This window comes from Helianthus annuus, chromosome 3 (genome assembly GCF_002127325.2).
Source record: "Helianthus annuus cultivar XRQ/B chromosome 3, HanXRQr2.0-SUNRISE, whole genome shotgun sequence".
Lineage (NCBI taxonomy): Eukaryota > Viridiplantae > Streptophyta > Magnoliopsida > Asterales > Asteraceae > Helianthus > Helianthus annuus.
In genome coordinates, this window is record NC_035435.2 from 136,490,816 (window position 1) to 136,504,048 (window position 13,233).

Here is a 13,233-nt window from a genome sequence, read left to right on the forward strand (position 1 = left end):
TCCTATAAATATAAAACAATTTAAAACCATTATTTCCATGTGCTAGGTGCAACAATATTAGAAAACCAACGAGCTAGTGACTGTTTGGCAACTTTTGAATGGTTAAGTGGTGAACCAGTAAGAGATCTAAACCATTAAGAGTCGGTATAATGCTTAACCCTTCAAAGGCAAACGTCTGACCAATTCAGATTAGAGGTCTTATCCATTCAGACTCTATATAATACTTAACCATTCAGAGGTAAATGTCTGAATCATTCAAACATCTGCTCACGAAACAAACAGTCTGAACCATTAAATGCTAAACTAGTAAGAGGTATGAACCATTAAAAGTCTCATTAAGAGTTAAACAAACAGTCTCTTAGTCTAATGAGACTATGTGTTTATCCCGTTAAAATTCATAAAATAAGCAAGATGGATTTTAGAATATACTGTGTAATTGAAAAAAAAAAAAAAAAAAACTATCCACGATTAACCCCACTCTCTAGATTTTACCAACTCCATTACACCCACTATTTTCACTATTTCGGCAACCTCACATTACTATTTTTACAACCTCACACCTATATATACTCCATTCCCTCAACTTGCAACCTCCATCTTCAACTCATCATCCACAACAATGGCCTATACACTAATCACCACTCTCCTCCTTCTCATCTCCGCCATCACATCCTCCACTGCCACCGGCACCATCGGCGTTAACTACGGCCGCATTGCCAACAACCTACCAGACCCAACCAAAGTCGTCCAACTACTAAAACAAAACTCCATCAACCACATCAAAATTTTCGACACCGATTCCACCGTCCTCAAAGCCCTATCCGGTTCCAAAATCACCGTCACCGTCTGCCTCCCCAACGAACAACTCAAATCCGCTGCCGCAGACCAAACGTTCACAGATAGTTGGGTGATATCAAACATACTACCGTACCACCCGTCCACAATCATCGAAGCGATTGCGGTCGGTAACGAAGTATTCGTTGCTCCAAACAACATCACAAACTTCCTCGTTCCCGCTATGAAAAACGTCTACGCTTCATTAACCAAAAACAACATTACAACAATCAACGTTTCTTCGCCAATTGCGCTTAGCGCATTGGCTACTTCTTATCCTTCATCTGCCGGTACATTCAAACCTGATCTCATAGAACCAGTAATGAAGCCAATGCTTAGCTTCCTTCAAAAAACCGGTTCATATCTTATGGTGAATGTATATCCGTTTTTCGCTTACGCAGCGAACACTGATACAATATCATTAGATTACGCTTTGTTACGTGAAAACAATGGCGTGAAGGACACGAAATCCGGAATCACTTACAAATCATTATTTGAAGCACAGCTTGATGCGGTTTACGCTGCTATGAATGCGTTACAATTCAACGATGTGAAAGTAGTTGTTTCGGAAACCGGATGGCCTTCGAAAGGGGATTCAAATGAAATCGGTGCTGCTGAAGATAACGCTGAACAGTACAACGGTAATTTGGTACGCAGAGTGCTCACCGGAAGTGGCACTCCGTTAAGACCTAACGAGCCGTTAGCAGTGTACCTGTTTGCATTGTTTAACGAGAATCAGAAAACCGGTCCAACTTCTGAACGTAATTACGGTTTATTTTATCCTAACGAACAGAAGGTGTATAATGTGCCGTTTAGCATGAAGGATTTAGCTAATGTTAACGGTAGCCAGACGGAAGTAGCTGTGGCGCCGACGCCGTCACCGTCAAGTGACGGAGATGTGACGGTGAGTAAAGTAGGGGAGACGTGGTGTGTTGCGAACGGGAATGTAGGGGAAAAGAAGTTGCAGGATGCGTTGGATTATGCATGTGGTGAAGGTGGTGCCGATTGCCGTCCGATTCAGTCCGGTGACACGTGTTACAATCCTAATACGCTTGAGGCTCATGCTTCTTATGCGTTCAACAGTTACTACCAGAAACAAGCACGTGCGAGTGGCTCGTGCGATTTTGGTGGTGCAGCTTACGTGGTCTCGCAACCGCCTCGTACGGAATATCTCAATATCCTAACTTCTTTATATTTTTTTTATATAAATATATTTACTGGATTTGTTAATAATTAATTAATTACTTTATTTATTTGCAGGATATGGTAGCTGCAAATTTCCTACGGGTTATTAGAGACAAAGAGGAAGATAATGAGTCTGGTGGGGTTGGTTAGCTAGACCTTCTTCGTGTTTTGGAAGTATTTCTTATTATATATTATTTTTTTATTTTTATTAATGATTTGGTTTAGAAAAAAGTATATTTAGGTTTGGTTGCTGGTATTTGTTATGACTTTAATATTTCGTGTAAGTTGGTTAGATGGATCCTTTCCTACTCGTACAAGGGATTTGTTAGCTTATATTGTGTTTATTAAATTTTGATTTTTTATATTGTGTTTATGTCTAAAACTACAATTTCATCTTATTCAATTACATGGTCTTATTTAATCATGAGATTTTATTTTCTATTTTTTTTCATAATATTGTCATAGAATCATCATTTAGCTTCTTGATCTTTGTAGAGATTATTACTATATTTACACGTTTATAAAATGGTAAAGATCTATGCAAACAAGTTTGCAAAATATTATGCCAAGCTTAATCTTGTTTATGCTTTAGTTTTTATTTTTATTATTAATGGCAACGCTTGCTCTACTTAATTATACCAAAATAATCCTAATTAATCTTCTTTAGTTATTGGTCTTGGATTTATGATTAAAACGCGTGTAAGGAAGTAATTCTTTTTATATTGCATTGTGTTAAAATTATGTGGGTTTGAGTTAATTTTAAGAAGAAAATTGACAACGTTTGAGAAAGGCATAGACAACTGGACTATGATTGTGTTGTGATTTTTCTACACAATTAAAAACACTGATTTGTATCATCTAGGAAATGTGAGTTTTGACTATACCATGTATGTTAGTTTGTTAAATAAATTGTGCAAGTTAGTAAACGGATGACAAAAGCAAGAATGATGATTTCCCAAAATAAAAAGTTATTGAGTTTTAGTAAAGTTATACTACGTAATTTTCACATTTAGTTGTATAAAAATTAATAGGCTTAAAATATATAACAAAAACATCGCACGTTTAAGGTTTTTTTAACGCCGAATACACACCTCTAAAAAATTTACTCTTAAAAACAAATTCAGTTGTAACTTAACCTCGTTCTGACAACTACACAATAAAACATCATTCCTCTCCTGCATAATTAAATATCATTCATCACCCGCATAATATATCATCATTCATCAACTGCACAAATAAACATCATTTACCCACTATTTAACTAGCACGAAACACATAAGCATATAAGGTGGGAGCCTAACACATAACTCGGTCAAATCACTAAGAAGTGACCATGGCTCATCTCAATTTGCCGCATGTAACCCCCCCCCCCCTCTTTGGGTCAGATTACTAGATTGCAAAAAAAAAAAAAAAAAAAATCCACATACTGACTAGTTTGTAACAGGGCCGGACCTATAGTATAAGTAACCTAGGCTTGGGCCAAGGGCCTTCACTTAAAAAAATTAGTATGCTAACTATTAATATTAGTGCAAATTATTGTTTTAGATTTGTTTGATTCCTTATACAATCATAACATTATTATAGCTATGTTAGATTTTTGCTTGATTACAAACACAAATAAAAGAGTATCGTTTATAATAATCAGACAAGAAAAAAAGGTCCCCAATTTTTTATTTCGTCTTGACCCTCCAAAAAGGTTGGAACGACCCTGCTTTGTAAAACTTAAAACTACATCGTTTTGGTAGTGGATGAACACCTGATGCCACTAGACCAAAAGGTTATTGGCATCGCACATTTAATTGTGATGAGTGGTATATCCAAACTGAATATTGTGTGAAAACTCAATAGGGTCAGATTGTGGTCTTGTCATGCTTCAGAAGCTAAATTTTTCTTCCACTTTGTTCGTTTAGCGTTGATCTCACATTTTTGCTTTTATTAATTTTGTTTTTTTAACGGCAGAAGATTCTATAATTATAGAATCGGAGCAGCGAAGCTTTTTTTATTAATGAAATGTTGCTATTTTTATCATCATCATCTAAATAAGAGGTGTGTTTGAAAGTGTATATCACATTTACACTAAAAATGTTGATAGGTTACTGAACTAGGCTTGTTACATATTACTTTGGTTGGTTGGTAATAGTATCACTCACACCACACAATATTTAGAGTAAACTGCTAAAATCGTCCCTATGGTTTGACTCAAATTGGTAGATCAGTCCAAAATTAACTTTTTTTTGCTAAAACAGTCCCTGAGTCTAGTTTCTGTTGCTATTTCAGTCCAATAAATTAACACCGTTAGAATCTCCGTTAATGAATGGGTAAAACTGCTAAATTCGTCCCTGATGTTTGATTCAAGTTGCTAGATCAGTCCAAAATCAAGTTTTTTGAATTTGTTAATTATAAACTTATTTAGGTATATAATTTTTCTAGACTTGCATTAATTTTTTGAATTTGTTAATTATAAACTTATTTAGATTATAAACTTATTTAGGTATATAATTTTTCTAGACTTGCATTAATTTTTTGAATTTGTTAATTATAAACTTATTTAGATTATAAACTTATTTAGGTATATAAATCATTAATATCACAAGAGAAAAAAATCCTTTTGTTAGTTATTTGGAAAAATTATTTGTTAGTTATTTTGATTATTATTATTATTATCATTAAATGTTTACTAATTATATACTTAAGTATTTAAATAAGATAATACTTAATTTAATTTAAATAAAATTAGTTATAAAAATATAAATGTAGCTTTTTTGAAGAGCGTAATTTAACCGGCCCAGCCTTAAATACTGATTTTATTTTGATGTTGTTGTTGTTGTTACCATGTAAATACTTAGTATTTATTTAAGGATTTAAATAAGACAACAGTTAATTTAAACAATATTTAGTTATGAAAAATACAAACATTATATGTAAATTTAAATATTAAGAAATTAACATAATTTTTATTTGTTTTTATTTAATTCGTAATATTTAATGTTTAATATTTATCAATTATTTTAATTTAATATTTGTATTATAAAGTTCTTTTATTCATTTTTTCTACTTAATTAAGTGGTTTCTTATTTAATAATACTTATCATTCAGGTGAGGTCGGACAACATGTCGTGCCAGAACAAGTCTCATAAAAAGGATTATTTTGGTTTGAGTCAAAACGGGTTCGGGTCAAACCAGTATTTAAGACAAGTCAAATAAAATTGCGCTCTCCGAAAGAGCTACATTCTGTTTATATTTTTATAACTAAACACAAATTTAAATTATATATTTAGAGTAGACTTGTAATTTATCTTAAATTTTAAGACATTTAAGAAAATATATAATGCATTTGGTACAAGTATTGATGCATTAAGAACCTGTCATTTACCATTTTTTTTCTCTTGTGATATTAGTGATTTATTCAACGAACATAAATATAACTAGACCCGCCTTAAATAAGTTTATAATCTTGTGATATTAATGATTTATATATAATCTACATAAGTTTATAATTGACAAATTCAAAAAATTAATGCAAGTCTAGAAAAATTATATACCTAAATAAGTTTATAATCTACATAAGTTTATAATTAACAAATTCATAATCTACATAAGTTTATAATTAACAAATTCAAAAAATTAACGCAAGTGTAGAAAAATTATATACCTAAATAAGTTTATAATTAACAAATTCAAAAAGCTTGATTTTGGACTGATCTAGCAACTTGAATCAAACCTCAGGGACGAATTTAGCAGTTTTACCCATTCATTAACGGAGGTTCTAACGGTGTTAATTTATTGGACTGAAATAGCAACAGAAACTAGGCTCAACGACTGTTTTAGCAAAAAAAAGTTGATTTTGGACTGATCTAACAATTTGAGTCAAACCTCAGGGATGATTTTAGCAATTTACTCCAATATTTAAGGTGCTTGATTAGTGATTTTATTTGTAATACACTGAAAGTATAATATAATTAATATAGGTGAAAGTGAAAAACAGAATATTTTGAATGAATATTAGTATATTACGTTAATTTAAACTTTTTTTTGGTCATTTAATATAGCAAATGATGTTATTACTTTTTTTTTACTAGTTTATATGATGTAATTTTATTCAAACAAAGAACTTACATCAATATCGCAGGTAAGCGAGCAACAAGTTGCGCCGCTACCCCTTTCTCGATAGCAAACCCTAGCCTATTAAAGACAAACCCCTGCCCCCCTGTTGATGAGCCACTGCTGTGGACAACCTGTTGGGCCCTAGTCAGCAAACGGATAGCTTCTGGAGCTAGGGATCCAAAGGTGTCGAAGACGAAGGGGACAAATGCATGTTGGTTATCAGCACATGCTTTAGCGTGTTTATCCACCTTTTTAGATTCTGCTTTCTTTACCGCTTGTCCTGCTACAAACTCGTTTTCCCTTAAACCAGCTAAGGGGGAGACTCCTGTTAGATCTACACAAGCATGTTATTACCGGTTTGAAATATTGTTTTGTAGCGAATAAGACTACCCACTTGATAGAGACACTTTTAGAAGAAGGAAACGCGGTGTTAAATAATTTGCAATTATTTGTGTAAAATATTTAGAAGAAGGAAACGGGGTGTTAAACAATTTGCAATTATTTGTGTAAATAAAACAGAAATAACATTTGCAGTTCAGAGATAAAGAAACTTAAATGTAAGAAAAAGAAACTTAAATGTTGACCGACTGTTTTTGCTAAATTTTAAAGAGAAATGGTTGCAATAGTTGAGTGGCGTACGAGGAAACATCTTTCTATTTGTGCATGAAGTTTTGTGTATATGCTTTTGGTGTTTTGGTGATTCTAGAGACAGAACAAATTCGAAGGTAAAAAATTTGTCGATGCAACTACCAAGTTAAAGAAATTTGTTAAAATCTAAAAGAGTGTTTTTTTAAAGGCAGGATTATATATATTTCTTACAAAAATATAATTAATAGTTTATTTTTATTAGAGATATTTAAGTTCCTATATTGTTGCATCAGACAATGTGTAGTGGTAAACTAACATAATGCCCCCACCATGGGGCATTATCCGACACGTGGCATCCTAGTCAGCGTTGGGGCATTATAGCAAAAGTGGCGTAGTGGGGCATTATTTCAATAACGCCCCTTCCAATCATTAAAAAGGATAAAAAAAAACATTATTTAGAAAGCTGCTTTGTCATAATCTGTCACCCACTTGGTCCCTTCCCATTGGTAAGTCAAAGTCCCCTTACACTTGGACCCCTTTGATTGGCCACATGCTAAATCCTTTTCTCACTTCAGCGTTTTCATTAAAACGCCCGCATGCAAAATTGTGAAATATAACGCCCAAAAACGCCCTGTGTAGTGGGGGGGACGGCGTTTTAGGGCGTTTTTTTTTTAAATTTTTTTAAAAAAACACGCCCCACCTCATCAATAAAAAGTAAAAACCATCAATTAGATGTGTTACGTGTGCATTGTGCACCATGTTTTTTAATGGGTCAAAGATTTACCAAAACACGACGTACATTAAATGTGGAATATTAATTTTACATTACAAAGAAAATTGATCATATTAGGAGACATGACATGAGGAATAATGGTAATTAGTGTGTTACTAATACAAACCGAAAAGTTCAAAAGTTATTATATAATGAATGGTGAAGGATTTAAGGATGTTCATATGCTAGCAATCAAATATCAAGTTTGATTACTTTTTATCACCAAATTGGATTAGATTACTTGGTTTTAGTTTCTTTTATACAAATCTAACAATCAAACCTGACAAACTTACAATGATCACCTATTTAATACCCCCAATATTCTGTATACTCATGTCTCATGCTCAAAACATTTCCACTTCTGGGTATGTTTGGTAAAAGTAGTTGGTGGCTAGTAGCTAGTAGCTGGTAGCTGGTGGCTGTAACTTTTAGATGTAATTAGGTGTTTGGCAGAGTAGCGGGAGCTTTTAATAAAATGTATAAAATGACCAAAATGGATATACTAAAAAAACATAACTAAAAAGTTCATTATCTTTAGAGGTTAAAATAGTAATTTTATCCCTAAAAGCTTGTAGCTCCTTCGAAACGCTACTAGTAGGAGCGTTCAACCAAAAGCTTCAAGTTCCTTCAACCAAACAAGACTTTTTATTAAATATGAATTTTTTCTTAAAAGTTTAAAGCTAGAAGCTTCTAAAAGCTCCTAAAAGCTCTATGTCAAACATACACGATCAAGGTTGTTAAAAAATCATTGAATGTTGGTTGTTTCTCTAACGAGAATTTTCCTAAATGTTCATATGTGAGGCACTGAGGCTACTTGTAAACTTAATTGTTGTGTTCTTGTTTGCCATTTTACTAGCTAGCAAGTATCAAGATGTGAAATGTGTATATATGTGAATCACAGGTGGAATAAGAACATATCAAAACTCAAACAAGACTCGACTCGAGCTTTATTTGGCGTTATCCATTTGACATATATAGATCATAATTCATAACCAACCTCGCAACCAAATCCAATTCATTGAAAATCCAACAAAATCGACTTGTGTGATACTTTCCTCAACTTAACTTACTTTCAAATTGAGCACAGTGGTTAAAAACCACAACGTACAACATAAAAACCTCAAGCCTAAGAAGCCTATTGCATTTGTACTCATCATTTTTTAAGACAACTGATATAACAATTTCACATTATAAAACCTCAATTTCACATTAGGAGATGGCGGCGTAGTTTGTTGTCCGTCTACCTGTTATTCTTATGTAATTTGCCCCACGATTAATTTAAGTATTCAGATATAGACATCATATTTTAAATTCTAAATTTAGGTTTAGAATCTTGATTTAACTTCTAAGAAAACAAACCTGGTGTTCAAAAACCTCTACCTAAGAGAATAAAGAATTACTAAGACTACATGGTATGGTGATGGACCATCCTTGGAGGATGATCCGCCATGTAGGCGACACATCATAGTCCTCCCAAGGATGGATCATTCTCCAAAACTAGGGGGCATGGGAGGATGGTCCTAGTCATCATCCTCCACCACTTTTATATTTTTTTTTATTTTTTTTAATCTTCAACTTTTTTTAAACATTTAACAAATAAAGTAACAAAATATTTTCATTAATATTAAAAAACATTACATAAACTTAAAAAAAATTAAACTTAAAAAAAATAAACTAAAAAAAACATAAACTTAAAAACCTAAAGTTAAAAAAAAAACTTAAAAATATCCTAACATATTATAAAAAGGGAAGAGTGGTTTATAAAATGTGAGAGAGATGGGGTGGTAGTGGGTGAAAAAGTTGTGAAAATAGGGGTTAAAGATGTGAGTATTTATAAAAATGGAAGTGAAATGGGGGGTTTTTAAATTATAGCCGTTAGATTCAATTTTTTTTTATTTAAAACGGTCAAAAGGTGGGGGACCCACCTAATTCGCTTCGTCGCCAACGGCTACTTTCGGACGATTAGGACGGGGACGGTATGGGGCGGCACGGTGTTTGGACCGTTGCCGACCCGCGACGGGCCGGGGCCGACCCCCATACCGTGTAGCCTAAGAGCTCCAACACTTAGCGCAACTTCACGTTGGGCGGACGGCAGCGTTGGAGTGCTTGTTCGAGTTTGTCCAGTAGTGGTGACGTTCGGATAGAGAAAGACAGGGTAAGGTGTGGGCCAAACTTGCTTTTTGTTTTAATTTTATGTGGAGTGGATCATTTATGACTAGGGCTGTAAACGAACCGAACGTTCAGCGAACAGTTCGTGAACCGTTCAGCGGGAAGTTCGTTTATGTTCGTTCGATAAGCTTAACGAACTAACACGGACAAAAAATTTCGTTCGATAAGCTTAACGAACGAACACGAACAAAGGTCTCGTTCGTTCGACTGTGTTCGTGAACGTTCGGTGATATGTTCGTTTATGTTCGTTCGTGTTTGTTCGCTTATGTCTGTTCGTGTTCAATTTTTATGTTTATTTTTCTAAAAGTTTTTAATATTTTACTAATTTTTTTACTTTCCCCATATGTATTATTTCCTCTCTCTGGCTCTCTCCCTCTTTTGATAACACGCTCCTTGCTTATCTCTAATCGATTGAACCCAATATTATTCATCCCTTCAATCTTTAAATTGTTATATTTAACTACTTTCGTTGTGTACAATGTTTAAGATTAACGCTGCCTTTTTAATTTTCAAAATTAAAGTTCATTTTTGTTCATTTGCGTTCGTGGTTAGTGTTCACGAACTGTTTGCGAACAACCAAAATTCTTTAACGAACGAACACGAACACAAACTTCTGTTCGTCATGTGTTCGCGAACAGTTCACGAACATCAAATTTCCTTAACGAACGAACACGAACATAGCCTTGTTCGTGTTCGTTCGGTTCGTTTACAGCCCTATTTATGACTTGTACTAGTGATATTTAGATAGAAAAATATGTAAGGATTTGTACACAGTATTTATTTGTTATTTGTAAATCATTCTACATATAATATTTAGATAGAAAAATATGTAATGTTTTAATTTTAAAAACATTTAGTTTAATATTTCTTTACAGTATATTTATCTAGTATGCGATAACCTGATTTATATAGATGTTAGGTCCTATAGGTTTATGGATTAGTAGGATTGTTGCTAATGGATCAAGGCTTCTAGAAGGTTGGGTATTGGAATGGGCTTTGAGATAGTGGGCCTAGGGTTTTGGGGGAAACCCCTTACTATAAATAGTAAGTGATAATTAGGGGCAAAGGGTTGATTGGTTTTGTTTTTGAATCTTGTATTTGACAAACATTTTGTATGCAAGATTAAGCATCCAATTCAACAATCTTTCTACTTGGTTTTGATATTTCTTGAAGATTATCAAGCTTGGATTCTGCCAATCCTTATTTGTCGTTTGATATCGTTGTTTGATCTGGATTTTCGAGACTTACAATAGATTACTTTACTAAGTATTTGTTTACTATCATAAGTTATTGAAAATTGAGAAACAATTTGATTTATTTTAAAAAATAACCTGTTGATGAAAAATAAGTACGATTTTGGGTCACGTGCTGGTTTGAACATTGATGTTCGGCTGATTCGAGTTTGACCTGAAGTTTAGGAGTGGACCAATTTGGCCCAAAAATATGCAGAAACCTGTCATTTTTATGTTGTGGATTTTCAATTTTGGGCCATTTTTGTAAAAAAAAATTACATTTTTATAAAAATTGGTATTGGTTATATAGTTTTTTTTTTACCACAAAGCAAACGAAGTTACCAAATCCAAAAAAGCAAGACCATCATTTTTTGTATTGGTTAGGCTTTCTTTGAATTGTAGCTTGGTTCTCGTAAATTTGATATCAGAAGTTGTTTTTTCATTCTATCACCAGCCAAGAATATAGTGACGAAGCTTGAAAATTTTCACCGGAGGGTCGGAAGTCATCGAACCAAAAAATTCTATATAAGTAATTTAAAAAAAAAAAAAAACTAGGGAGTCGAAAACATACATAACTAAAAATTCCATACGAAACGTACATACATAACACTACTGAGCGAAAAGTTCGGGGGGTCGGGCGCCCATCCCGGCCCCTTGAAAGCCGCGCCACTGGTAGAATATTTACATAGATTAGGAACTAGAAAATAGGAAAACAATTAATAAAGATAAACATAAAGTTGGCTGGCAACATTTGACGTCGAGATATGCGAGATATGCACGACTTGAACTCTTGAATATATGGCTTGGAGGTAAGTAAAGTATGCAATTATTATATATTATATATATATATATAGTTTTCGAAGGATGATTAATAGTAATTTCAATTTTAAAATAATATATAGCTTTTTAATATTTTATTATATTAATATATTTTTTTAATATTTATTTTTAACTTTTAATATATTTTAATTTTTTTCTATTTACTTTTATAGCTATATATATATATATATGTGTAGTTTTCGAAGGATGATTAATAGTAATTTCAATTTTAAAATAATATACAGCTTTTTAATATTTTATTATATTAATATATTTTTTAATATTTATTTTTAACTTTTAATATATTTTAATTTTTTCTATTTACTTTTAGCTTTTAACGTATTTTTATTTTTTCTTTTCTAAAACCATATTTTCTTTATCATTTATTTTGTTTTCCATAATATTTTCTTCATTTTTTAAATTTACCTTTACTTTATCAATTAATTTGATATTTATTTAATAAATTTTGTTCGTTAATTTTTTTTCTAAAAACTTAAGTACGTAGTTGAGCTTACTTTTTACCCTCGATTAATATAAGTTTTATTAAAAACGAATTTATATTAAAAAATAAAGTATTTATTTTCTATCGTAAAATGATACGATGATAAACTGAACCGATTCTAATGGTTTGACTTTCTAAACAACATTCTACATTTTCAAATAACGTTTGTTTTACATTATCGTTTGCTCCGTTTCGCCGCAACGCGCGACTGAAAAAAAAACCTAGTAAGTAATTAGTTATGAATTTCTTCACTCCCTCTTGATTGGGTAGGTAAAAGTCCAAGTCTTAACCGGTTTAATTGTGCTAAGTTATGTGAAATTTATTTTTGAACGACACAACTTTGATATGGTTTGTGTTTTGCAGGCATCGACAGGTTTAAGGTGCATTATGAAAGTTTACCGAGGCTTTGAGGATGAAGTTAAGAAGTCAAGGGGAGACATGTATAGGTAACATATCAATTGGGAAGCAAACATTGCGGAACAGCAAGAGAAACCAACAAGAAACACTCAATCATTAAAATAGGCATATCTCAGGCTACGAAATGAGTTACGAGAGCCATAATATATGAATCTTGAGTATCTTAATGAGACAAACCTAAATATTGGGTTTCGAAAAGGTAAAAAAAAAAGTAATCTTGGTGTCACATACGCCAAAACTAGCGTCGACAGCATATTTGACGGTACAATCTGGCGTCAACCAACACTTGATCGCGTTGGATTTCACCAGTGGCGTCCCTGACGCTGATGCCTGTTTCAACTTCGCAGATATTGTGGAAAACAACAATTTTGACCAATTAAGAAGGAGGTTTCACCCTAATTCAAAAAAATTCAGTCTTGGAGCATTTATGGGAACATCTAAGTGATTGTCGTCGATGCAGCGATCAAAGATAAAGAGAATCGTGTTCCTAAATACCTTAACCTAATTATGGCAAATAGGGTGTCGAATGATGAAGAGTTTTTAGTTAGTGTTCACACTTAATTGATTCATTAACATATTGTAAACTTGATTCGTTGATTGAGTTGTTTAGA

General features: G+C 32.8%; 1 protein-coding gene across 1 annotated transcript; it reads left to right on the forward strand.

Annotated features, from left to right (window-relative positions):
- The first annotated feature begins 509 nt into the window (after positions 1-509).
- Positions 510-2,443, forward strand: LOC110929707 (glucan endo-1,3-beta-glucosidase 12). The gene is made up of 2 exons (XM_022172884.2): positions 510-1,994; positions 2,095-2,443. The coding sequence occupies exons 1-2, from the start codon at positions 620-622 to the stop codon at positions 2,127-2,129; spliced, it is 1,410 nt and encodes a 469-aa protein (XP_022028576.1). The 5' UTR covers positions 510-619; the 3' UTR covers positions 2,130-2,443.
- Positions 2,444-13,233: the final 10,790 nt, after the last annotated feature.